The sequence below is a fragment of the Orbicella franksi genome, chromosome 12, assembly GCF_964199315.1.
Source record: "Orbicella franksi chromosome 12, jaOrbFran1.1, whole genome shotgun sequence".
Taxonomy (NCBI): Eukaryota; Metazoa; Cnidaria; class Anthozoa; order Scleractinia; family Merulinidae; genus Orbicella; species Orbicella franksi.
This window is the reverse complement of record NC_138156.1, coordinates 21,518,746-21,546,261: the sequence shown is the minus strand read 5'-3', so window position 1 is coordinate 21,546,261 and position 27,516 is coordinate 21,518,746. Positions and strand designations below refer to the sequence as shown.

At 37.9% G+C, this 27,516-nt stretch overlaps 2 protein-coding genes and 1 long non-coding RNA gene across 5 annotated transcripts in view; 1 reads left to right on the top strand and 2 right to left on the bottom strand.

Moving 5' to 3' along the window:
* Positions 1 to 3,854, bottom strand: part of LOC145464337 (uncharacterized) — a 44,650-nt gene extending 40,796 nt beyond the window's left edge. For 2 of the 3 annotated variants that reach the window (XM_081448184.1, XM_081448187.1), the window contains exons 1-2: positions 3,314 to 3,854; positions 2,229 to 2,270 (exon numbers count right to left, since the gene is read on the bottom strand). In XM_081448184.1, the coding sequence (XP_081304310.1) occupies positions 2,229 to 2,264 (36 nt within the window). In that variant the 5' untranslated portion in view covers positions 2,265 to 2,270; positions 3,314 to 3,854. Of the gene's footprint in view, positions 1 to 2,228; positions 3,271 to 3,313 lie in introns of those variants that run through there. The other variant, XM_081448185.1, reaches the window with a different exon arrangement.
* A 2,485-nt stretch (positions 3,855 to 6,339) lies between these two features.
* LOC145463319 (uncharacterized) lies at positions 6,340 to 11,901 on the top strand. Its single transcript, XR_014041310.1, has 2 exons — positions 6,340 to 6,700; positions 9,565 to 11,901. It is a non-coding gene; the product is annotated as an uncharacterized LOC145463319 (long non-coding RNA).
* Positions 11,902 to 20,292: 8,391 nt separating this feature from the next.
* On the bottom strand, positions 20,293 to 26,346 carry LOC145463012 (small ribosomal subunit protein eS7-like). Its single transcript, XM_081446705.1, has 9 exons — positions 26,301 to 26,346; positions 26,033 to 26,108; positions 25,806 to 25,880; positions 25,603 to 25,680; positions 24,454 to 24,516; positions 23,811 to 23,872; positions 23,441 to 23,551; positions 21,403 to 21,442; positions 20,293 to 20,412 (listed from the first exon to the last, which is right to left on the bottom strand). Exons 2-9 carry the CDS (start codon positions 26,099 to 26,101, stop codon positions 20,338 to 20,340), a joined length of 573 nt encoding a protein of 190 aa, XP_081302831.1. The 5' UTR covers positions 26,102 to 26,108; positions 26,301 to 26,346; the 3' UTR covers positions 20,293 to 20,337.
* Positions 26,347 to 27,516: the final 1,170 nt, after the last annotated feature.

The following is a 27,516-nucleotide window of genomic DNA, read 5'->3' as shown; positions in this document are numbered from 1 at the left end:
GGACAGCACCAAGAATCGAGACCTCTGGGAAGGTCCAGTTTTCTGAGCATGCGCAGCGTAATCATTTCGTATTCTCAACCAATCAGATTTGTCAGACTTGACTCTGAGCATGCGCAGAGTGACGGGAAGTCTGTGAATCGCGGACTTCTAGTGTCGGACCTTCTCATTCTCTGGGGACGAGAATGGTATTTTTGTTAAAGATGATTCCCAGTCCGAACTGCGCAGTCTCTGCACCCTAATGTTTATAAACATTCTAAATCTCACTCGATGAAATGCGAATCGATGTTATGCGTTACGAACCACATACCTTATCTTTGAAGCCTTTCAAATTCTTTTTCGAACGGCCTCATTGACTTTTAAAGCTGCATAGTTGTTTCATCAAGCGATATGAGAAAGAACGAATCGTAAAGCTTCGAACGCTTCGCATCCACAATTGCGGTTGTTTCGAAAGTTTGAATTTACTTCATGTAAGTAGTTGCGAAATGTTTACATTTTATGATGTCTTACATGCCTTTACAAAACAAAAAAACGCAAACAAACAAACTCTCGAGAGTGCGCAGTACGGACTGAAAATCATCTTTAACTAAATCAATTTTATGTGACTAAAATAAGTGTAAATTAATTGAATTGAACCCAGAACTTTCGAAACGGGGGCAAATGGTACGGAAAAGTTTCCGAAAAATCCGAAAATTATTGAATTTCCGAAATGCGAACCATTCAACCGACAATTCGGGAAGTTCGGGGACGAAAATCAAATGGAACGGAAATTCCTGACAAGAGATTTTCGAAAAATGTGTGCATATCTCGCGAGTTTGTCCTCTTTTCTGGAAATTCCAGAAAATACTGTTTTATTCGACAGTGAGTTTTTGGTCGAATGAAAAGCGCCCTTAACAGTGTTTGGTATTTTCGATTTGGTCAGCGGAAATCCTGACGAAACACGGAGTACGAGTTCGTGAATGAATTCTCAATAACGCATGAAAATAATAAAAAAAATGTTCTTTTTCTTTGATTAGTAATAACGATAATGATTTTCATTATTACTGTGATTGTTATCTTTGATAAAGTGCCGGGGTGAAAATTATCTGTGAACCGAGCGTCTTCACATACATGCTGTACTCGATAAGTTTGTTACAAGAATGGCAGCAGAAAGCTGATGTGGCAAACTGATGACGAAAGTTGATGACGTCACGGCGGCCATATTGGTACCATCCATTGAAAAATGAGTATATTTCTTCCTTATCTCATGATTATTCCTTTATCGTACTAGGCAGCGTTAAGAAGAGTGATGTTTGCTTTATATTACTAGCTGCACACTCGCCCGGCCGCCATCTTGACGTACATATACGTGCTATTATTTAGCAAAGTGCCGTAATTTCTTAAAATAAACTTCTCAGTAAATTAGAACCAAATTCGGGAAAATTGTTTGCACCTATCGATTCTATTATAAGTCTTTTTTTTTTTTTTTTTTTGTCGTTGCTTATACAGCTAATGTTATTATTTTGATGCATTAGGTGAACCTAACCCGCGCTGAGCTTTCTTGCCACCCGAAGAACCTGCTCACAAGTTAATGCAAACCACAAAGAATCACAAAATTTGCAAATATAATAGTTCCTTACTAAACGTGATTACATATTGGAAATTGTCTCTTTTATAACGAGCAAGTTATTGAAAACATTTTAAAAGAAATATTAACGCTAGCATATAACGTTTTGGAATCATTCTTAAATTCTGTTACAAGATTTTTCTATATCCTTTTTCTAAGAAAGTTCATAAAAGTTGGGAAATATCCCGGAAATATCTACCACCAAATTAAATCGTCTACTTATATAAGGATCGCGAAGTTGTTACTAATGAAAAGAACTCAACCACAACTTAGTCTTTTGACACTGAGTTCTTTTATCTAAATTGAAATTCTCTTTCTTAAGATGATCGTAAAAAAGACTTATCGTGCCATTTGGAAACCAACAACCAATACTGATAAACCGTAATCCTGCCATTTACAATTATCACTGAAAACGTTCGCTAATACTTCTTTCTAAATAAATATTGGAATTTGTCTTTTCTACTAGATAAGATAGAAAATATCTTAAAATTGATAATTCCACTTGTGCGAAAGTTTTCTTTCGCCACGTTATATTTGCAATGGCTTTTAGGCAGCAGCACATGCAGTGTATTTGGCTTATCTAAATATTAAAACTGAATATTAAAGCAATCATTTAGCTTCTCACCTTATTTCTTCTCACGTCCCGATTGTGCCTCTTCATAATGAACTAAGAAAATTAGATATTAAACGATTAATCAGTCAGATATGAAGGGAAGTTCATAAGCACTGTGGTATCTGGGAGTTAGTAGATTTACGAATACAACATTGCTCTCGCCGGTAGGATTTGGCTCACAGAAACGGAATTTGATCGAAGGAAAAGGGAAAAAATCGCTCTTGACAGTAGTTTGACAATAAGCGTTGTTTATATTTACAATAGAGATACCTGCTGCTCGCGCCCGACAACATACGGGCGTATATACATAAATTATGCAATTTTTCAAAAATCGTCCGTGTGGTCATGCTGATCATAAAGCGACTGCGAAAAGCAGAAATATGCCAATAAAGCACAAGAGGTAATTTATATCTGACCAGTTTAAGACCTCAGTGATGTCTTCGTTTTATAGTTTCATATATATTTGCATATATTATACCAGTTTTCTTTTTATCCTAAAATATGTCTATTATCAAGTGACATATACTGTTAGTTTACTATATCTTGCCCTTTCCACTTTTCTTTCATCGCCGTTCATGTTTATCAATACTGTATTCAAATCGTCAAGTGGAGAAATAAAAATACAACTGCGACTTCAAATATATTTGCATTCTTCATTTCCCCTAATGACCATTAATCCTAGCAGTAGGTATCTAGAAGTTAATCACACAGGACTGATTTTCGGATATCCGTTCAATTGTTGTTGTTCATCTCAGTCGCTTAAAAGTTTGTTTCTTCCACCTTTATAAATCCCTCATTAATCGCAGACCTCTTCGACTCGGAGTTCTTTGATGAGAGCTGGCCTTGGTTCGTTATATAAATACAGGAAGAGAATGGAGTGTTAATTCACTTCAGGAACTATACAGACAATGTCTCTTAATTTTAAAAACAAAAGCACTGGACAGATTTGAAAGGGTGAAATGTTTGATAAATTCTTCACATGATCCGCCAATATTTCCTTCTAGAAACGGGAAAAACACGACGTAGATTAATGGTCACGGAAAACGAGGAATAACAAGTGTTAATGTTTTCCATGCACGCAGCGTTTTAATACTGACGTTCTTTCGTTACGTTCACTAGCTGTACTCAGACGGCAACCATCACTTATTCTGGGCACAAACTTTGCTTCCGAGAAAGAAAAAAGTTTCTGCACTTTTTCAAAAAGCGGCTTTAGGTGTTCCCTTGTCTAGATTCATAGGGTCTTGCGAGGCCGAGGCGTGCGGTGGCGCGTGTTCTATTGAACATGCACATCCTCACTATAAATACACCTGCTTGCTTGCATTCTAAGGTTTCAATATTTGAGTGCTATTAAAGTTAGCAATTTTTCTTTTTAAAAAGTGGTACCTCTTAAGGATGAAAAAATTTCAAGCCACGCTCACAAAACAGGATCTTTGTACCTCTAAGGTTTTTTTCAAAATTTCTGACGAGCAGGCCCGTGCTTTTAATATGGGAGTCCCCCCCCCCCCCCTGCGAGCTTTAACTACACTGAGAATGAGACGGACGTGGGCATTTTTGTGATAAACAGAATGTACCATGATTTTCGTGAGCATTATCACAGCGCCAAAGCAAAAATATCCAAGAGTACACTGCCTCGAACACGTAACCATCCAGACTAATCCGCCACGAAAACGAAGATTTTCGAATACGCTCTTCTAACCGGAGGAATTTGAAAACGCCGACTTTGCGTTTTAGTGTGGACGATAAACAATTTGAAAAGTGGGCTTTCGAAAACGATGACGTCACGATAATTATATGATTTCCTTGCATATACTGACGTCATAAGAGACCGTGGCTTGATCATCTAAACCACTTATCCCATTAGACTTAGTTTTATATTTACGTTTGGTATAAATCTACTAGCGTTCTATCACGCATGCCGTTCTTAGCGAGTAGCGTAGCGTTGTGCGGTTAACAAACTGGCGGCCGCTTCTTTGCGTTTTCCAAGAGTCTGTGAAGGGATTTAGATTAAGTTTTGAACGATTAATAGATTTATAATAAAACAAGTAGATTATTCGCTCTCGATTTCTATGCGTGACAGATGCGCCCTCGTCAACTATCACGCGATAGAAATCGAGAGAGAATAATCTAGTTGGAATGACGTAATTTTTTCCAGGTATAATCTCGTAACTTCCTACTTCATATTGTTCTGGCAGTGAGACTACAAAAGGGCTTTTACATTGTACCATAAATTACGTCTACGTCTATCATGAATTACGATTGCAATGTAAAATTGGAAAAGTCAGGTGCACTTTTATAAATCATGACTAGGGTTAGATACATTATGCCAGCATACTTTTGAGCATAATGCCGGCACAGTGAGCATTTTTCAGCATAAAGAGAATAATAATACTTATAACAAAAAAAATAATATTTCCACAACTGTAATGAGAAATTTTCACTTTCACATGCTCTTGGTGAGGATTTAACATATTCAAAGGCTTGGTTGCTACTCTCAAAACAAATTTTGAGTGCTTTTAAGCATTATTTGTTGTTTACTGCTTGTAAAGTTGTAATTGATGCAATAAAATGTTGTGTTTCTGACTTATGGAGATATTTTTTTGTCTGCAAGTCGAGCATAATGCTACTTCTCGAGCGTAATTTTAGGCATAATGCTGTTGTTTTGAGGTTGACGTTCAAAAGAGCATAATGCTCAAATTTTCGAGCATAATGTATCTAACCCTACTCATGACGTCGTTTCTCACAAACATCTCCCACTGGAAAAGTTGAAAATTTACATGGACATGTCAATTGTAATTTACAGTATGTAAATCTTGATTTACATTCTTTGTAAATTACAATTTACATGTTAGGGTTTTGTAAAATAAAATTACAGGAAATTTACAGCTTTTAGTACAGCATGTAAATGTTCTGTAAATAGTGATTTACATTGTCTTTGTCGACAATGATCATTTGAAGAACATGTAAAAACTTGTAAAATATTTTACGCACTTTTACAGTATCTGGCTTTGTAAAAAACATGTAAATTGCTTTGCTAAACCATGTGAGGAACGTGTAAATAATTCAAGCGAATGCTGTAAAAAGTCTGGAAATGTTATGTTTGTAACCCTGTAAAAACCATGTAAATGAAAAAAGGGGGCCTGTAAGAAACATGTAAAAACCATGTAAATGAAAAAAGGGGGCCTGTAAGAAACATGTAAAAAGCATGTAAATGAAAAAGGGGGGCTGTAAGAAACATGTAAAAAGCATGTAAATGAAAAAAGGGGGCCTGTAAGAAACATGTAAAAAGCATGTAAATGAAAAAGGGGGGCCTGTAAGAAACATGTAAAAAACATGTAAATGAAAAAAGGGGGCCTGTAAGAAACATGTAAAAACAATGTAAATGAAAGAAAGGGAGCCTGTAAGAAACACGTAAAAACCATGTAAATGGAAAACCTAGAAGTTGCACGGGTGCGACACCGCACTAACGAAGCTGTCTTCTTGTGAACTTTCCGCGCATCCACAACGACAAAATAAAACTAGAATTGTTACTGCACATGCAGGCGTCCCAAGCTTACGTCTCTAGAAAAGAGAAAAATTAATTCTCGGACACGTACGTATTTATTCATGAAGGACCATGAAAGCGTCACGTGTTGTGTGAGTTCAAGACGGAAAGAGCCCTGGTGACCGAGTTTGAACTGACGCGGAGTTAGGTTAGGCAGGGAACCATAAGGAACACCCAACGACCGTTTCCTCTCGAATGCTTTTCAATGCTGTTTTAGGCTATCTGGTGTACTTTCAAAGCTCTGTAGGTTAATTTTAGGTTGCGCAAAAAAAAATTTATCTGTTCGGTTATTCTAGAGGAGCTTGAGTATTCTCGAACTTATTAGGGCTTTTTTGTCCATTTCCCGAAAACGTTAGGTCTTACCGCCTTTCCGAAAATGATAGCTGACTTTTTTTCGGTACGCAAAATGACATTTTTAACAATCCGAAAACAACAAACATTAAACTTCTCATATCGCGAAAGTTCGAGGTCACAGTTGTGCCCCTGAACGGCTGAGAATGAACGAAACATCATCGATTTAGAACGTTAAATATTCCGAAACATGCACATTCTACAAGTAAGATTAATACAACTAAGTCTGTCCTTGCACGTTCACTGTTTCTTTGTTTTTTGTTTTGTTTTGTTTTGTTTTGTTTTGGTGATTTCTACCGTTTTGTACTTTCATTGCCATCACTGTTATCCCAGTCCCTTTATAAGAGCATACCAGCCTTGTGATTGCCCGATCTCCAACAAGCAGGAATCAGCGGTCTTCATGTTAGGTACCAGGTTCTCTCGGTTCTCCCGCCATGTTTGGCAGTTCGTTGGAACTTGCATCGAACTCGAGCTCTGTTTTAGCGGGCCAAAATCCACTCTACCTTCGCTTCGTCACCGTGCACGGTTTCAAGGCAAAGTTTACCGTTACCCAGAAGTTGAAGATAGCGATTACAGGCGACAAAAACAACAGGTAAGCAAGTTTTGCATAAATTGAACGAGCAGAGTAAAGTAACGTCAAGATACGTATACATTTCGTTTTGCCTTTGGTTGTGAATGTGTCATTATCAAGGAGAAGTTACATTGCTTGTGGAATCGACTTTGGTGATGTTTACCTGCCGTACATAAAGAGCTTTATTGTCTGTTATTATCTGTTCTCGATAACTGAGCATGAGCATGCGACATTTGTTATTGGCTTATATGCACCTCATGATTCTTTCTGATGCATGCTCTTGTAAGGTTATGTTGCCCTCTGATGTGAATGCTAGTAAGCTAAAATGTAATGTGCCATCTTCAGCAGAGAAATTTCTCTTATGCTAGAGTAAGTATTCTGAAGTTACTCAAGTGTCTACAGTTGTACCTACATGCAAGTTACAATATGCTGTTATACACAACTGTACATGGACATTGCACCCACTGGTGCTGATACTGTAGTAAGTTAAATGTTGTGGTATTTTCTTTCACAAAAAAAACACTATGATACTTTATGAAGAGGTATACATGTACCTCAAACTGTCGTGAAAACTACACAGGACTTGAAAAAAGGAAGAGTAACTTGCCCAGGCAGGAAAATCTACTTGTCTTGGATGACACAGTATAGTCAATCGATTATTTCATAACAATCAATAGAAATTAGTCAATGATATCAGAAATCAATAAAAGGATTCGTCATGAGTCATCGATTGTGATCAAATTTTCAATAAGCATTATCAATTTTGCTGATACTAGCTTATCTTTTAAGCAACATTTAATAAGAAAGAAATGAACAAAAGATTTAAAGTGAAATATGAAATCATGAATACAACTGCATAAAAACATAACATTGTATCTCGTAAACAGAATATTTTGCTGGCATACATGTATCAGGGACTATGTTTTGGGGTTTTTTGGTAGTGCCTTTGAAATCTACATAAAAAAAGTTACAATCAAACACTGTGTTGAGGGACAATTTTTCTACAGTTTAGGTGAACTAACAAAGAGAGACCAACTTTCAATTGATTCTCTAATGACTGATAAATTTGGTAAAATCAAACTGATAACTTGAAACTTTTCTAGCATGTGAGTACGAATTTCTTTCAATTGATTGATAGCACTGATAACGCTTACATTAATTTCAATTTATTGATTTATATCAATTTATGGATCAATTTCAATCGATTACCTTACCCTGGGATGACCAGAGAGCACTTTAGAGCCCTGTCACAGCTGTACATTGTACTTGTATGAAATTGGGCTCATACCAAATACATGTAGGTTTCATGTGTCATGCATCTGTTCATGCATCTGTAGCAGGGCAGGAAAAAAAAATGTAAGTCACTTGCCCAGTGGGCCAGTCAATTTCAGTTTTCACTTGCCCCACTTAAATATTAGTTGCCAGTGTGGTGGCCAGTAAGGAAATCAGAGGACAAATGCGAATGAAGTACACTCAGATTCCAAACTAATTCTTGCTTTCAACCTAATAATTAACTAATCTTTAGGTGTTAAGTTTTGAAATGGAATGACTGGAAATTATCATTTATCAAGCTGGCATTTTTAGTCAGACTCACAAGACTACTGACGCTACATTGTAATTTCACTTGCCCACTGGGCCACTGAACTTCTATTTTCGCTTGCCCAAGAGCAAAATTTACTTGGCTGAGGAAATCAGACCTGGGTTTTTTCCTGCCTTGAGAAGATCACAGATAACATCAAAATGTGGAAAAAACAAAAAATAGTCACATAAGCCATTACTAGAGTGTGTCACAGAATCTGTGAATTTTTCAGGTGTGTGTCACTGATGTTTTTACCACATTTTGATGTCTTCTGTGATCTATTACTGAACAGATGCACAACAACATAGAATCTGTCTGCTTCGTAATACATAACAAAGAAACAAAAACAAACTTTTATGACATCATCTGTACCTTTGTCCACCAATAGAGCATAAGTGCATGTAAGAAACAATCAAATTGTGCCTGCAAATAACTTGACTTATTATTTAAACATTGTTTGATAGGAGTTTGATTTATTGTCCATGATTATTACAATGTAGGAGACAGTGAACATTGAATAGTTACTGCCATGGATTTTGAGTTTAGTTCTTCTACATCCTCTGACATTCAGTGCCTTCCAATCAGAGATGCAAATTTTTTGTCACACAGTAGCTACAGATGTAGATGTATGATCTGTTTGATTGATGAATATTCAGGGCTCAAAATAATGGCCGGTCAACGGGCAATGTCTGGCCAGAATGGTGACTTGACCGGCCAAAAACCACTCGCCGGTCATGTTGACCAGTCATGTCATGTTGAGACGGTCACGTCGTTCATTCTTGAATAAACAATCAAATCCCCAACTGTAAATCTGAGAGTTTTTATCTCTTTTTTATCATGACCTCTAATGAAAACATACACCAATGCATACATGTATCTGTTCGAATGGCTAAAGACCATTCGCTTGCTGTTTGTCATGCGTTCAAGATCGATAGGAATGCCATTCGAGCGACTGGGGTTAAATCTGTTCAGAAAAATATTAAGCCAATCTTTAAACGGTCTAGCAGTGACTGGAACAAACAAACTATATTTGTGGGTTTAATTTAGCTCACATTACGTGTACTTGATTTTTTCGTAAATATCTTGACCAGTCAGAAATGAGACGTGACCGAGCTAAAATTACTTTGGCCGGTTAACATGACCGGCTACAGTCCGATTTCAAATGTCACAGTATAAATTGGAATGATAAGAAACAAAATAATAACTCCAGTGTAAAATTCGCTGATTGATATCATACACAGAATTTGCTGATTCATACTCAGACATAACTTATCTTATTTAACGAAATGTTTTATGTTACTTGTAGGATGAAGTAAAATTGAGAGTGGTCAATACATGTATACTCCTTGGCATTGATGCTTGATCAGGAAAAAATCAGCCACTGAGAAGTCTACAGTACCTATGACTCTATAAGGGGTCCGAGGTCCATTTCTTGAAGGCCCTGGAAACATTTTGGGCCCATAAAGCCATCTTTAATTGAGCTGTGTCTAAAAACTAAGAGCTGTATATGCCTGAAACTTCTTGTGTGAAGGAAACCTCTGTTCATATTGAGAATAAGCGAATAAAACAGCTCTGTAAACATAAGATTTCAGATTTTGGTATGGCTTTCTGGGTGCGAAAACTTTTTGGGACCTTCGAGAAATGGGCCCTTGGTGCATTACAGTCTAACATGGTGACCTTCAACACTTTCTGGCATAAATTCAACCACTTTAAACATTATTTTCAATGCTTTGAAGTACCACCTACACTGTACCTGTGTTAGTGAATTAGCATTAAATTTGAATATCTTAGATTGCTAGGTTGATACTTATTGTTCAATACAGCAGCTATAAGATTTCATCATAAAAAGCAACGGCTATGTTTACATACATGTAGTACCAGAACAATAATTTATTAACTTATGATGTGTTATGGGAACTATGGTACTAGATAGGCCTTTCAATTTCAACAGGTCCCTATGAATTTTTTTTTTTTTACAGTACAGTTTTTTTTTATCACAAAAAGAAAAAGTAAAATTTTGAATATTGTTTACAGTGAATGTTTTGTCAGGGGTCCAAAATGTTTGTCCTGTTTGGATTCTGTACAGTTTTGGAAAAAGAAGGAAACTGTGACTTTGTAAACATAGCCTAAAAGATGTCAGAAGCCTTGTTTTGTGTTATGCAATGTAGTATTCCTTTGGCATGAATGTTTTTATGATGAATTTAAAATGTCAATCTCTATCTTGTGGTAAATGTTTTTTCTCCCTATTTTCTGTTATTTCAAAAGAACAATTCACTCTATGAAAAAAGTTGATCAATATTTCACACTTACATTGCAGTAATTTTCATAATAAGGTAAAGGTAAAGTCTGCATATGAGCCACGTGGCCCAACAGACTGGAGCTTATCCCGCTTTCTGTAGCAGGAAGCGACTAGGACTATTTCTACTTCCCCTGGATGAGATGCCAGTCCATTGCAGGGTTACCCCACCATTAAATTCGCTGGTACCCACTTATACACCTGGGTGGAGAGGCACTGAGAGTAATGTGTGTTGCCCAGCAACACAACAGAATGTACCTGCCTAGGGCTTGAACCCAGACCGCTCAATCAGGAGTTGAGCTCACTACATGTAACTACGAGGCCATCGTGCCTCCCACATTTTTCATAATAATTATTAAGGCTAATTTAATCCTACATTAATTACTTAGTAAGGAAAAAAGTTTATTCATTCATTTTATGACAAAGGTATTATCATTATGTTACATTTGACTTTGTGAATTTAGTATATATTTAAGACAGGTATCCATTTGCAAACAATTTTAATTTAGTAATACGCCTAAATTGCAAAATTTTCACTCGTTGTAGCTGACAACAGTATAGTTCTTAATCATTTTACTATTTATGAATTAAATAGAGTTGAATATGACATGGTTTTGCACAATCTTGAAAAGGTCTTGAATTTTAGTAGTCTTCTTGAACAGTGCTTGAATTCGGTTAAAGGAGCTCAGTCATGGTATTTTAAAATATTTTGGCCATGCACAAAATTACATTTAAGTCGTCTTGTTATGGATAGAAAGAAAAGAAAACATGTTTTATTTGTTGCAATGTGTACATTGTAAACCTTATTCATGGCATATAAAAACTATTTGAATTTTACTGAGTTTGTTCTGATTGCAATAAATTTCTGATTCTGTATAAATTTGCATGTTTTCTACTATTATAATTAAGGTCAACAGATTTGATTACAATAAAACAGTACATTCCATGTATTTTTCTTCAAGTTATTATTTACAAGTTATTTATCGTACAGGGTTTCTGCCTCCCTTTTTCGATTTACATGTTATTTACAGGCTCCCTTTTTACATTTCCAGGTTATTTCCAGGCTCCCTTTTTTAATTTACATGTTATTTACAGGCTCCCTTTTTCAATTTACAGGTTATTTACAGGCTCCCTTTTTCAATTTCCAGGTTATTTCCAGGCTCCCTTTTTCGATTTACGTGTTATTTGCAGGTTCTCTTTTTCAATTTACAGGTTATTTACAGGCTCCCCTTTTCAATTTCCATGTTATTTGCAGGTTCCCTTTTTCGATTTCCATGTTATTTACAGGCTCTCTTTTTCCATTTACATGCTATTTACAGGCTCCCTTTTTCGATTTGCAAGTTATTTACAGGCTCCCTTTTTTGATTTACATGTTATTTACAGGCTCCCATTTTCGATTTCCATGTTATTTGCAGGCTCTCTTTTTCCATTTACATGTTATTTACAGGCTCCCTGTTTCGATTTACATGTTATTTACAGGCTCCCTTTTTCGATTTACATGTTATTTACAGGCTCCCTTTTTCCATTTACATGTTATTTACAGGCTCCCTTTTACGAGTTACATGTTATTTACAGGCTCCCTGTCTCGATTTACATGTTCTTTATGGGCTCCTTTTTTGATTTCCATGTTATTTACAGACTCCCTTTTTCGATTTACACGTTATTTACAGGCTCCCTTTTTCGATTTACATGTTATTTACAGGCTCCTGTTTTCATTTTCCATGTTATTTACAGCCTCCCTTTTTTATTTACATGTTGTTTACAGCCTCCCCTTTTTATTTACATGTTATTTACAGTATTATGGCAGCCTCCCTGTATTAAATTTACATGTTATTTACGGGTTTCCAGGTTGAATCACAAGAAATTTACAGGCTATTTACAGTATTTGCAGGCACAGTTTACATGTTATTTACATGATCTTAGCCCTTTGCTTTGAAACATTTACAGTGTTTTCTTCATCATTTACATGTTTCACTTGAAATATTTACATGTTTTTTACATGAAACCTCCAAAACATGTAAAAGGGGAAAAATCATGTAAATTAATCTTTACAGTCTCTTTTTGATTATTTACATGTTAATTACATGTTATTACATACTCTGTAAATTTTCAACTTTTCCAGTGTCCAGAAACTACTTACCATCCCGCCTCCTTTAAGCAGTTCACTTAATAACTTCCTGTTGGTGTCCTACAAGCACTTCGTGACGCGCGCCGCTAAGTTTTTTTTAACGCCGATTTGACCAAGTGTTCGGTAAAAATATTCGTGATAACGTCCTTTGACTACCTTTTGAGGGCCATCCACGATGTAATTAACAAATGAATAAGTGATAAATTAGTAAACAAAAAGCCTTGTTATAGTTTTAACTCCTTCAGGAAATAAGCAAATGAGGCAATGAGTTAAAAAAAGCTATACTACCAAGCTTATAGTGATAAAAATCAAGACCTTCATATTTTCAAGCGAAGTTAATACGAACGTCACCCTCGCAGTTCATAGTTCAATAAAACAACGTATTGCACACCATGGAAACCGTCAGGAAAATAACTCGTCTTGCTGATAATACCATTACGAAGAACGGAAAAATCCTTTTCGTGAGTTTAAGTTAAAAGAACGCACAGATGTATGACCTGGCAAATTTGTAACATACGAAATAAATAAGTTATGGCCAAAAACGTTTATGATCTAAAATTTGACACTTCGATTACGACTTTGGCATAGTTGTCGCTTTTCAGTGCCAAAATTGGCTGCGCAAATAAACGCAAAGGTAAAAACAATGATATTTGAAGTAAGAAATTATAATGTTAAATCTCTATCGACAAATTCTGATTCAGTCAGTTTTCGCCACAGCTATATCTCAATTAATTAACACACTAAATAATTTTCTTAAAAGAGAATTCAATAAAATTATTCAGTACTTATGCAGTTAACGAGTAATCATTCGCCGTATAGATGTAATTTTTTCGCGCCAAATTTCTTACAGAGTTCGATAAGTGTCGCAGGCCTTTACAAGAAAACTTACCTCTGTTTGCAAAGAGGCAGGCCGAGATCAATCAAGGCGGAGAATTCCACTGCGAAAACGTAACACCGACAAACATAGTTTTGCGGAAAGTTGAAAAGAATTCACAATCCACTTCAAACTTGTGGCACTCTAAATAATTAATTGGGTGAAACATGATTTGTTTTCTGCTTGTTTTCAAATAGGTCACCTCGTTTGTGTTTAACGATTTCACGTTAATATTCGAGGCAGCTGGTAGCATCTCCCACAGTTAAATACAACGAGTTTCATAGTACGTGTGAATGGAAACGGAAATTGTTTCTGTTCAAAGTGACAGACATGACACCAATTTAGGCGATGAACTTGCAGTTTTAAACTGTACGATTTCTGCAAGCACGCGAGAGTTTCATTTGTACCTAATTCAACATCTCTTCGTTTTGAACATATTTTTTTTCTTGCAAATACTGGTCGTATTTACATCTATTATCCTAAAATGGACTCATGGACAAACTCTCTCTGGCCGGACGACGGAGGTTTGTAATAAAACGGTACAAATTTTATATGGTTTACGTTAGGTACAACTGGATCAAAGATGTTCCAATTATTTTCAAAACAACGAAAGCGTAGAATATCGATGAATTTGTCACGCTTTAAAGGGCATAGGAAGGGGCCTGACGCGAATAACTGCAGTGCACTAATTTTTTACCGTTGAGCCTTTTTTCGCGTGTTGTGGTGTTTTCGCGAGAAGGAAGATGTCGGCATCCCTCACGGTCAATAAAAACAATATTATTACTTGCTATTATTCGCAAATAACTTGCTATTATTAGCAAATAACTTGCGACAACGTAAAACAACAAAATCAGCGGATTTTTCACGAGATGTGGGCGCACCTGACGGGAAGGCTTTATTTTCTTTTAGCAAACCGAAATATCGAAGTGAATTATTCTCTGAGCCACATGAAAGAAGGAAGATATGGTGATGGCGAGATCATAGATGCACGGGTATGCTGGTGATTCGGTTAAAATGCGCAATAATCGATAGACTTCTTACGGGCTCATTGGACGAGAGAGATATGATCGATGAGAGTGTAGACACCACAATGAAAATTACGTAACCCGTTACTGTGAAACTGTAGGTGACTTCCAGAAAACTTAAGAAATCATTGCGACGACTCTACTATTACGCGGAAACCGAAGATTTATGAAACGTTAACTAGGACATTTGTGGCGAAATTTCCAACGAAATCATCTGCTTCAAGGAGCCTTAAATTACACGCGCGACCTCGCAGTGATTTCACGCTTCCTCTAATTATAATCAATCGGAAAAGATTCAACGTTATATTGTAATAACAAATTTTGACCGATCACTTTTTTCCATGGGTTACACTCTTTTGGACCATAGAAGTGACGTAAGATAAAATGTGGAAATTTTTCTAGTGAAACCACTCACTTCGTTCAAGGTTGAGGTTTGAACATTTTATGACGTCATTTCTATGGTATCGAAGTAACATATTAAACACGAAAGACCGTGTCATACCACATTTCCAAACACCGAGAAAAGAGGGTTGAAGATAGAGTATTTTTGACGAATTCTGGGCGTTTGGAGATGTGTGAAACACTGCCTTGAGTGTTTGATATATCTTCTAAATCGAAACTAAAACTAAGGAAAAAACGGAGAAAAAAATCGTAAAAATCTATGCTAATTAATTAAGTTTAGATATCCAAACACCGACACGGTCATGATTTCAAAATGCGGTCAACCCTCGGCAAGGAAAATACAGGTCTGGATGAGGTGCTACATGTCGAGCTGATTAATATTCCGGTAGGGGAAAGGCGTTGTATGACAGATGCTTAACTCTAGAGAGACTCACAAGTTGTGCTTCAAATGCTAACCTGTAGCTTCCATTGTTTAAGAGATACGGGCATTGTTTGGATCATTTATGTATTGCTTGGTGAGCCAATAGCAAACGGTGTTTGGACAGCTACAGGCCTGCTCCGACATATGGTATCAACTTTACCCTTCAAAAGTGATTTTTCGGTGCTTAATCTCGGCAAAAGATGATTTAGAATTACTCCGAACGTTATGGCAACCATCAAATTCCATGTAGGTCTAAACAAAAATCAGCTTTTTTGAGATAATTCTGTACTTTTTTCCAGTTTTCGTCATCAAATAACAGAAATTTACGAATTTGTACAATTCATAAGCATTCTAGCTTGATTTTGTGTTAATTTCCTTTATTTGTTGACTTTTTTAAAGAAATAGTGAAATCCAAGATGGCGGATCCAAGATGGGGGTCAAAGGACATCATTTGACGTCATATGACGTCATTAGCAACAAAAATGGTATCATCTCGTAGAGCAAGCTCAGGGCTATCTAATCAATATAAATTTATTCCGCCCTGCTTTAACAGAACGAAAACCAAGAGGGGGGCTTCCACCCCCCCTCCCTTGTACCACGGTGGGGGTATGAGTTAGCTTGTACGTCCGAGGGGTAATAAGTAACTACATGACTTGGGTAAGCATTAACTTCACCGTACCAACAAAGCCGATAAAAACCGAGAGAAAATAGTCAAAGTGTTTCAGCGTACCGTAACTCAATGGCTAATCTTTTAAAACTAAATATCGATTACAAACTGATTTATTGACAGTTCGCAAGTAGACAGCCAGAGGATCATGCTACAACGCAACGGTTTGACACGAATGCTTACTAAGTAAATGACATTTTGATTTTACGACTGCTCGGATTCTTGAAGGGTGATAATCACTTTTCCATCGCCTTCTTTCACTCCCTCTTTCTTGACGGGGTTCCCGCCACTGTTGGCCTGGTTGACCTCTAATAATGCCTGGTTGTCTTCTAATAAGCTCACATTAAACCTGGCTAAGACCGAATTCTTAATATTAACCTCAAGGCAAAGGCGAGTTTATTTGTCATACAACCCTTCTCCTACCATTAATGATTTTCCCATTGAGCAGGTGTCTTCAACAAAATCTCTCGGTGTATATATACATTGATGAAAACTTAAGCTCAAATACCCACATTGAAAGTGTTTGTAAGAAAATTTCTTCAGCTTTAGGCTTAATTACGCGCATTAGAAATTTCGTACCATTCTACACTCTTTTGAACATCTTCAATGGTTTGGTAAAGCCCCAGTTTGACTACTGCAGCTTATTATGGGGATGCTGCAGTACAAGTCTCGCCGAAAAACTTCAGAAGCTGCAAAATCGTGCGGCTGGTATATTGTTGACCGCCCTAAGGAATCAGAGGCTTTTTACCATATCCATTATGATGTTCAAAGCTTTAAATGGACAGACACCTGATTATTTATCAAATGAATTCATCTTTTGTAATGCTACAACTAGTTAAAGATTAAGAAATAGCGAAATGAGGCTGGCTCTTCCTCAACCTCGCACCGATTATGTTCGTAAAATTTCTCTGTGCCGAGCTGTAAATCGTCTCGAAACCGCCCTGTCCACACGGCGGGTCCACGAATAGAAGCTACGTTCATCGTTGATGACCGGCTAAGACAGATAGCTGTTTTCTATCACTAAGCTTCACTTATTTGGTTTTACTTTAACCATTGACGTAAACGAGTTAAAATAGGATTTTGTGCTGGAAATAACTACAAACAACAACAGAAAATAACAACAAGAGACTGGACACACACTGCGGTTAAGAATAATTTCGATTAAAATACATACTTTGTGTTTGAGGAAAACTCGGTCAGGGAAATCACGTGATTATCGTGACGCAATCATTTTCGAGGAGCTCCGTTTTCCAAAATGTTTTCCGTCCGATACGATAGCGGAACGCCGGCGTTTTCAAATTCCTCCGGTTTGAAGCGCGTTTTTGAAAAACTCTGCTCTCGTGACGGATTAGTGTGGACGGTAGGCCCAACCGTAGAAATAAAGCTGCGTTTTCAAATTCCTCCAGCGCAGTGTGGACGCTGCCTTAATGTCGGAACAATCATGTGTAACGCACGTGCAGAACCGTTGTGGTCATTATGCTACCCACAAAACTTTCAGTTTGGAAAGGCGCTTTTCCATTCCACCCAAATTCTGGAAATATCGGAAAGGGATGGAACGAATGGTTCCCAAAATTTTCTCAAGAAAAACCTTTTTCGAAATGCGAAATTTCCGAAATGCGAGCCATTCAACTCAGAATTCCGGCATCGCTGCAGAATCGGATGGAAGGGAATTTCGTGAAAGAAATTTTCAATTAAACAACTATGACAAACTACCGCAAGAATCTTGCAGGTCGTGATCCGTAAGGACAGACAAAGATTTGTGTTGTCTTCAATCTCAAGTTTATGTGGTGCATTTTTCCCATATCTTAGGTTTCAAGTTTGTCTGTGATTAAATACTGTAAAAGGACAACTAGCAACAATCAAAAATGCTTAAAGATAACGGAGGCCCTTGTTTTGATATACCTGAACCATTCTAGAAGTTGTAGTCACGCTACAAATTGCGTAGTTGCTTGCTTTGGATCCGTAAAACTCGAGCCGCCGGCTCTAACCAATCAAGATACAATGAGGTTCTTTCGACCAATCAGGTGAAGACGGTTATATTACCCAACCTCAGGTAACTTTTCTTGCGCAATTTTATTCTTTCACTGACGCACGCAAAAAATAACGTGTTTTTTTACGACTGAAGACAATCCTCTTTTTAATGAGGCCCCCACTTTTTGAGATAGCCACAAGGAAGCTGGATTATTTTACAAGGTTTGTTCATTCTTTGAAAGTCATACAGGAGTCTTGTAAAACAAAACGGCGACTAAATTCATCTGCCAAAATTGCCGGGTACCTCTGGTATATTTTGCAAATCTATTGCTCCTTTAAAATACTGCAGATGCGAACATTATGAAGAACATTTTAAGAGACATATTTTTCCATCGTCAAAGTTATCTTTACCAACCTAGCTAGCCCTGGCTTGTTTGGGAACACTTTGTTTTTGAAACCCTTACTTTGTTTTATGGCGCCGGCCGTTGTCTCCCCACCCCCTCCCATTTATTTTTCTATGAATAAATATAGATATTTGTTCTTTTGAATTAGTAATCCGCCTAAATCCCATCCAGGGGGAAGTAGTAATACTCCCAGACGCTTCATGCAACAGAAACCGGGATAAGCTCCGGCCTGATGGGTCACTTGGCCCTTATGGCGTAAATGAACCCTGCGGTTCTCTGCACGGAAATTCAACTTCCTCGGCAAAGATGCCCCCACGAAGGACTGGGATCTACACGGTAACACCTTACCTGCCAAACCGTTTGCAGTCTCGCCCAAATCGTAGGAATACCCATGACTCGACCCTACTTTATTTGACGGGTTGGTCCATCCTAGAAGTCTGGTTCGATTCCACATAGAAGTAAGTAAAGATGGGGGAGGCCGGAAGGGGGAGCGGGTGGGGTTTCAGACGTGACGAAATAACGCTCCTAGCACGCCATATTCGTATACTCGGTATTGGACTGGAACTAGCTTGCAATGATGGCTCATGCAGGGAAATATCATGAAAAAGAGATTAATTTTATTTGCATATCAAGACTCCCCGCCGCAGGCCGTCAATTCCCATCCATGCCCCACCTCCAAGACATACATGGCAAGAAGGGATTAATGGAAAGGAAACAAATTCACCCTCGAACACCTGCTTTGAACTTACTGTGTGCTAAGTATTGTTTAGTGTCATTAGGACAGTCAACTATACAGGGGTATACCTCGTTTAGGGCGGGGGGGGGATGCTGCTGTTTTTTCTTTTTTAATCCATATATACTTTTTGCAGAGTTCTCATTAATTTAGGAGGTAGAAGGCTGGTTTCACGAAGTAGACGGCTGACACCAATTCGAATGCCAAAAACACAAGCCTCTATGGTGGTCCGCCAGGAAAGGTTTTGAAATCGAGAGGCTCTGAAATGCTATTTTACACGTTCTCCTGGGAAATCAATCTTGGAAAAGGTCAAAATGCCAAGAATATTGAGGGATTATAAAGACTTTATTCAATTTTTATCCTGCAGTGCTAGTGTAAACTAATCGGCGACGTAATGGATATACCACACCCTGACCCCTTGCCCCTCTCTAGCTACAAGCCTTGACAGTCCTCAGAAAAAGACAGACCAAAAAACCTGTGCTTTCCCTTAATTACTCTTTAAAACTTACACGCATGTATTACTTCACGAAAAGTCTGAGAACCCTGCTTTTGGATGCTAAATCAAAAGCATATACATGTACAGTCAAACCTCTCCACAACGGCCACCTTGGGGACCAAGGGTGGTCGTTGTAGAGAGGTGGCCGTCATGTTTTTTCCTTGGGATTCAGCATTTCTATCTTAAAAACATGTTTAATGTAGCATGTAAATACGCAACACAATCAAAATATATCCATAAAGCAGAAACCAAACAGAAACAGAGACCAGCGACACACAATATGGATCAATTTTCTTCACCTTTTACAATATAGAATGGGGTTTTGTATGCAACGTTCGTCAGTCATTGATTAACGGGCCGTTGTCAATACCTTATTTTGCCAGTTGAGGCGTGCTTTAGTGGCCGTTGTATAGAGGTTAAAATAAGAGAAGGTATGGACTGTCCGTCGGCTGGAAGGTATGGACTGTCTGACTGGCTGTTGTAGGGGGGTGGCCACTAGTGGAGGTTTGACTGTGGACATAAATCTGCTCAGTAGCTTCAAGATCTAATATTTGAAAAGTTGGGCATGCACGCAAACACTTGTTGGGGGTGTGAAAGAATTGAAAGAAGACACTATATAGCATATCAAAGATGACATTTATTGAATTTTTCTACCACATTTTTCAGTCATAGCTTGGGAACTCGAACGTCACATCTTTGCCTGTGAGCTTCTTGTATACCATGAGGAAAGTGTCCAGCTGAAGAAAAACGGAAATTCAAGCTATTTTAGTTGAATGTTGAATTATGTGTACAGAAGTTGACTAAAACAAGCCTCATAATTAGCCCATAATGTCTGGTAATTCCATTTAGCCATACCAGTTGGGGATATTGAAAAAACTTTGCTGCTTTCAGAAACTGCAATGTGACACAGAAGTACCCTTTTTCTTTATTTCAGCCCCTTGAAATAGCACATGAGCACCAACATCACACTGATGGTCATCAAAGTAATGAAGTGATATATGTTGCTTAATAATGTCAATGATGAAGACATTTGACTGATTCATCAGAGACAAGTTAATCACTATAGTTTCCCAATATGTTGAGTACACGCTAATTGAGTACATGCTACTACTTGCACTAAACTGCACTCAATATCTTTTCCTTCTGCACTACCAAATTCTTGCAATTTAAAAGTCACAAGGAATGTGAAAATACCCAGGAAATTAATTGCAGAGTTTTAAAAGCTGGGAACATTTTTCCAACTAACAGCGCTGAAAGTAGCACTCACTGGAAAAAGTCATTCCCAAAAGAAGCAGCAATCTATAAAGAATAACTTGACTGTGCTTCAATTGTGACCAGTGCAATAAACTAGTTTTCTGATTGTCTGTTTCAGGGTAAATGGCAAGTGATGAGGATAAAGTTTTAAAGGTAAAGTCTGCATACAAGCCAGTGGCCCACCAGGCCGGAGCTTATCCCGGTTTCTGTAGCATGATGCGACTAGGAGTATTTCTACTCCCCCCTGGATGGGATGCTAGTCCATCGCGGGGTTACCCCAGCAATAAGTTCGCTGGTACCCATTTATACACCTGGGTGGAGAGAGGCACTGTGAGAGTCAAGTGTCTTGCCCAAGTACACAACACAATGCCCCCAGCCAGGGCTCGAACCCGGACCGCTTGATCCGAAGACAAGCGCACTAACCATGAGGCCACCGCGCCACCTCCCAGTTTTAAAACAAAGTTGATTCTCACCTTGTGATCCACATTTGTCTGCTGTGTTTTGTCAAGGTGACTGAAAAAGATATGCGGAAATGCAACATACTGGTATCAGTGGACTGAGACAACACTGAGTCTACTTCCATAAAGAAACTGTTCCAAGATCAGCAAAACAGAAAAACATTATTATAACCAACCTTTTTTTCAAAAGAGCTTGGAATGGTTTTTCGTTTACAGAAGACATTTGATAATAATAACTTTTGAGTTCCCAAGTGTCTGCGATATGGCCCTTTCAACAAGTGCTGGTGCCCAACAAAGGCATTGGTTTCTAAGACAAGCAGTGTTGGCTACTTTCTGGTTATCATTTGATATGACAGAACAAAGACTCTAACAAATGCTTTCTTGCTGATGAATGTACTTTTTAACTTGATTATGTACGCCTTGAATACTCTCTGTGATTCTGAGTGGAACAGTACTACTACTGTACATACAGCTGGACTTCCCTAATTTAAACCCTCTTATTTCAAATTCCCTATTGTTTTGAGCTCAAAAAAAATTTTCCTTGGATCTGCTCTTCAGTTATTTACTATTGGTTATTTCAAACTCCCACCATCTCGAACTATTATTCGTTTCCCCTGGGAATTTGAAATAGCTGGATTCAAGTGTACATGTAGTTCTCTAAATCATATCAAACAAAAATAACCAAACAGGCTGACAATGTTTAACTGGATGCCAGGTAACCAACCAGGTTTTATAAAACTTTTAAATAGTACCAAAGCTCTTAGTTTTGTTTAAGGAGCGAGCTTTAACTGAGACACAGCTTGAGATACGTTATGGCTTGAGAGAAATATATGTTATTGGCCAGCTGGGAGGTGCGTATAAGAAAAAACTGTGACCGAGGTCTTGAAAATGCTGCCTGAGGTCACAGTTTTTCACTATATGGACCGACCCTAAGCCGGACAATAACCTGTTTATCTTTTTTTCTTGCGGTAAATTGGCTTACAAGTGGGTTTGTTTACGCAACTTTGTCATTGAATTGGCTTACGCACTGTGCACAAACCAATCCTAAAAAAATCTAACAAGCCAACAAGCGAGTAACTCAGATACTAGACCAGGTAAGATGTATTAAAGAACAGATTTATTTCGAACTACTTTATGTTAGTGGCATTTAGTTCACCAATTAAGTTCTCCGAAAGTGTTTTTCGGGTGTGAAATTTCGTGCGAAGATTGAAGTTGTACTACAAAAACAATTTCTGTCAGTCGTTGCGAATCACTCAAAATCAGAGTTTTCTACCGTAAATTGAGTAGCAGATAGCGAGGAAATTCGTTAAGTGTATTCCACAGAAATTCTCTCAAATACAGCAACGATCAGAGAGGTAAACTCGACTGAGATTGAGTCATTTTTTAAATTAAAATTGTATAGAGAGAGACACACAGGATTACTCGCCATTACAGCGCCGAGCTACAAACAGCCAAACAAACTCTCACAACTTCAAAAAACTAAATTGAATTTACTTACAGTGACTTTCCTTGTCATTTAAAGGTGAATAGAGATAAACTTGCGTTGATTAATCTTTGATAGAAGTGTAAAAAGGGCGAAAAATTGACGATCACCGCTAATTTGTTCACAAAAATAGATCAACTCGACGGATTCCGCCCGCTGTGGCGGTCTGGATGAGAAAATTCTGCCCGCTCCCGGAACCAATCAGATTGCAGGATTTGTTGAATTGCGCCCGCTCACAAGCTGAGAAAAAGATAATCTGTGTTATTTTCTTGTCGCTGTATCTGTAAAACCTTGAGGATGTAATAAAACTACCTTTTTCATAGATGTTGTTTCAGTCTAATTCGTGTTTTGGTGGCGTAAATTTACTTTAGCTATACTTCAGCAAAGTGTCCAAACTTTTTGTCCGAAATTTGTCTGAAATGAGATAAAGTGTCCAAAAATTAAAAGTCAGAAATATAACGTCTGAAATTTTGACCTCCAAAACTTTTGGCAAGTAAAGTTTTACACTGTGTTTGCCTCAGAAAAATACAATTTCTTTGATATGTCAAGCAACCATAACAGCATACTCACACTATGATTAGCCTTGAACCATCCATCTTCACCCGTGTCCTCTTTCCAACAATTTCACTCGGGAAGACCAGATCCTCAAGGATTGCATCATGGACAGCAGTCAAAGTTCGACTACAAGGAAACAAAGGATTTTAAATCAATAACATGGTTACTTCAATGAGTCAATACGTGGCTACCTTTGATTTTTTCTTTCCTGTGCAAATCTCACAATAGCAGAACAATTAAATCAAACACGCTCATCTCAGAACACGTTGTCCCTCATCAGAGGTCAGACTGGGGCGACAACATAAACTCATCACAGATGGGTTCTGACTCTTATTATCCAAAAACAAATGTACTCTGACAAAAATGCAAGACAAATTCTCTGTACCTTCTAGGCCTCTTTTGCTTTTGGTTTCGTGACTTTCTTGTTTGTCTGGGAAGGATCCTCCTCTACAATGAACACAACAGAAAGTCAGTACTACACTGATTCCTGCAATGTGCTGATTCTGATTGACTTTAATCTCCCAGGAGTGATCAGGGTTTAACTTTGCATAGGTACAAGTCATAAGAACTCAGGCCTTGACCACTTCTAGGTCAGAAAATGCAGGGCATGATTTGTACAATACCAGATTTTTGATTCAAGCAACAAAATTATAGCACTCATTTCCAAAACCTTTGTAGAAGAAAATACTGTTACTGTATTACAGATTGCCATGTGCTCTTGACCTCGATGTGGGAGTTATTTATATATATATTATTTGATCTTTCAATTCAGATCTGTTCAAGCATCAGTGTTTCTAGGAAACACATAACTAAGGTATTTGCAATATATGTCTAGAATGTACTCTTATTGGTCAACAAATGTCTCCTTTTAGCCTACTCAGACTGTACTAAAAGCAATTGAGAAGATTTTCGCGTAGACGACCTCAGATTAAGAAAGGGTTAAAATGCATTAACTCAAAAGCCAGACACAATCAGGGACAATAAAAAGCAAAACTAAAAAATTAACAACTGTGCAGAAAATCACAAACCTGTGCAACAATGACTACATGCTTGCCACTAAACTTCTTCTCAAGTTCACGTACTAGACGGGTCTGACAGAAACAAAAGAGCACAGAGTAACAAATTGAGATACAGGTCAAAGAGAACAATATTATTGCTACAGTTATTTTGTGGGTTACACAAGATCATAGGGAGAATCTCAAGTAACACTGAGCACTGCTTAGATTTAAATTTAATCAAATTTGCTCCTTGAATGGCAAGAGGTGGGATGAAGTATCACTAAAATATTTTGAAAACAGAAAATTTCTCATGCACAACAAGATATAACAGAACACCTTTAACTTTTCCTTGTGAGGACACTGTACATATATATTTTCTTCCAAATCTACTATGGTAAATTGAGTTTGTCTATCTACATGTACATGTAGAATGAAAGCTAAAGGTCACAGTAACTGGGGAGCCAGGAATATCAAATTTTCATAGTACTTGCACTTTGCAAACACTTGGTTTGGATGGTTCATCTCAGAAAGATAACATTTGTCACTCAATCATAACATTAAGTCAGACTGGGGCGACAACTACTTTCATCATCGAGTGTCCTTGTGGATAGTGAATAGAGAACATATTTTAGGATTCCTAGGTTACCACCTTTTTTTAAAATGCAATGTAAAAATCTTGAATTTTGAAAACAATTGACTGGACTATAAGTTGTACAGTTTAGATAAGTCTTGCTCATAAATGCATGTAGTTTCAGTTCGCCTTTCCTAATTGTTCCCTGAATTGAACTCCATTCAGTTCTATCACAATGACATAATAGGGACCTTTAGATTTGACTACAAGTATGAGATTGAGTATGGGTACCATTTTCGAATTTCACACCAGTGATGTTTCCAGAACCCTCGCTCTTCACGTTGGTTTTAGGTAGAGAGGGTAGCTCACAGGATGAGATGGGTATGTGATGTGATAATGTGAAGCCTGCAAACTAGAATTGAAAAGTTGTTCTCGTATTCAATCTCGTACTCATACTGAAATCTTAAGTCCCCTACTACCAGCATGGTAATCACCACTGCAAGGAAAGCAAGTACATCTTCAAAGACCAAAACAGAAATGTTTGGCACTAGAATTCTTAATACCCACTTTCTCATTTTGAGTATATTCTGACTTTATGCTTTACGTACCTGGATCTTTTGAAAGGCTCTGATTTGCGGTACAGGGACAGAGATAACAATGGCCTTCCTACCCGATACATCTATCTCCTAGAAGGGGACAATTTTGATACTATGACATAGGTAAGTTGTCTTAAATGACAGAAACGTAGTTCGAAGGTTTAAGTATAACAGCTTTGTATGATATACATTAACCAAAAGATAATATTTAATACCTTGGCTCCAGAGATGTAAAGTTCTCGTAGCTGTGACTTGAGATCGGTAGAGTTCATTTCCAGCTCCAGAAGGGCCTATAATACATGTAAGATTCGAATTTTAGTGAAGCTTATGAACATTCTCACACGTGAAGAGAAGTGGAAGACATTACACACAAACAACCAAATAACACCTCATTCGGCAAGTTCTGAGCGAGAAACTTGATAAAGAAACGCTAACAAAATACCTGAGCGATCGTCTGCTCGAATTCATCGGGCGCTTGGCCTTGTGGCTTTATTATTTTTGACTTAAGCATGGCTGATCTAGATGGAAATGACAAAAAGTCGGTTAGGAAGACGAAGAAATTAAGAAGGTTAAGGAGACCATCTTAATACAATCTTGGATCAATCTTAAAGCCAAGAAGTTGAATAATTATGTGAGACGGGTAAAGTGACCATTTATTCACAAACTATGGATAAAGGTGAGTGATCTTTTCCAAAATATATGCCACTCACCGCTTCGTAATGGAGGCAGCCGAAAAGAGACAGACATGCGCGAAAAAGCTGCTGTTCAGGAGTTGGCCGCGCACGACTGCGAAAAGAAATCTGCTGATCAGGTTATCGCGTGTTCAAAAGTTGTCAGCGCAGCCGCTAATCTCGTTCCCAGATCTGTTCGTCCACAAGAGAACTGGGAACGAGATTACGCGGCCGCAGTTATTCAGTAAGATTCTAGCAAGCATTCTCAAATGAAGAATACAAAAGATTTATATTTACATTTTATAGTTATTCTCAAATGGCATTCTCTGATACAAAAGAAGATCTCCTTTACTGATGGAACGACAGGCAACACTGGCAGCATATTTAGGAGAGCTTGGCCTGAGCTCGGGGATGGGCCGGGTGAGGGGGGCTGGGGGGATTCCCTCATAAAAAGGATGGGGGTGCTTGTTGGAAATTTTGAACAGAACCCCTAAGAGGTGCCAAGATTCTGATTTGTTGGCCTGGCTTGAATTTTTTCGCCCCTAAGAGGTACCAGTTTTAAAACAAAACATCTCTTATCAAAACTCTTGCTCTGGACCCCGGGGTGGGGGGGGGGGGGGGGTTACTGCCATGTATGGGCTATATAGGTATGTGCCACTGTGAAGGGTATGGTTTTCAAGTAGTTTACTCTAGCATAGGGTATATAGAATAGGGTATCATTTTTTGGTTGAAGATTTTATCTAAACTAAGGAAACCAGGAATTGCCACACAAAAAATGAAATCGGCAAGTTTCAATTTTTGACACTCAGCCTCAACAGCATCCATATATGAATAATGTACTCCCCTCCCCGGGCTCTGGACCTTTTGAGGCTTAACACCCCAAGATGGACCAAAACCACTTTCTTAACCCCTAAAAGGTACAACGACCACCCCCCGGGCCTCAAGTACCGTTTAGGTGTGATATTCGAAACAGAAAGCTGGAAAAAGCACCTTCCTAAGGAGATGGGATAAATTTGCCTAATTTGCCTAATTTAGTTTGTTTTCTTGGCAGACCTGTAAACTAGCTGTGCTTCCTGTAGACTCTGCTTATTAAGTCTACTGGGATGCACTGTTACCATAGCTAAGTGTGTTGTCCAAGTGAAATAAATGTGTCTATGTTTATGTCTTAAGAACACATGTAGAACAAAGCAAGACCGAACCATCGAAATATTAATAAATAAATGTTACTTTCTTACTTGAACTCAAACCAAATCCA

Coding starts and splice junctions, on each gene's coding strand:
- LOC145463012 (XM_081446705.1), bottom strand. CDS start 26,101: ATGCTTAAGTCAAAAATAATAAAGCCACAAGGCCAAGCGCCCGATGAA. Junction 25,681..25,805: donor TTTACATCTCTGGAGCCAAG/GTATTAAATATT, acceptor GTCCCCTTCTAG/GAGATAGATGTATCGGGTAG. Junction 23,552..23,810: donor AAGCAAAAGAGGCCTAGAAG/GTACAGAGAATT, acceptor GTTTCCTTGTAG/TCGAACTTTGACTGCTGTCC.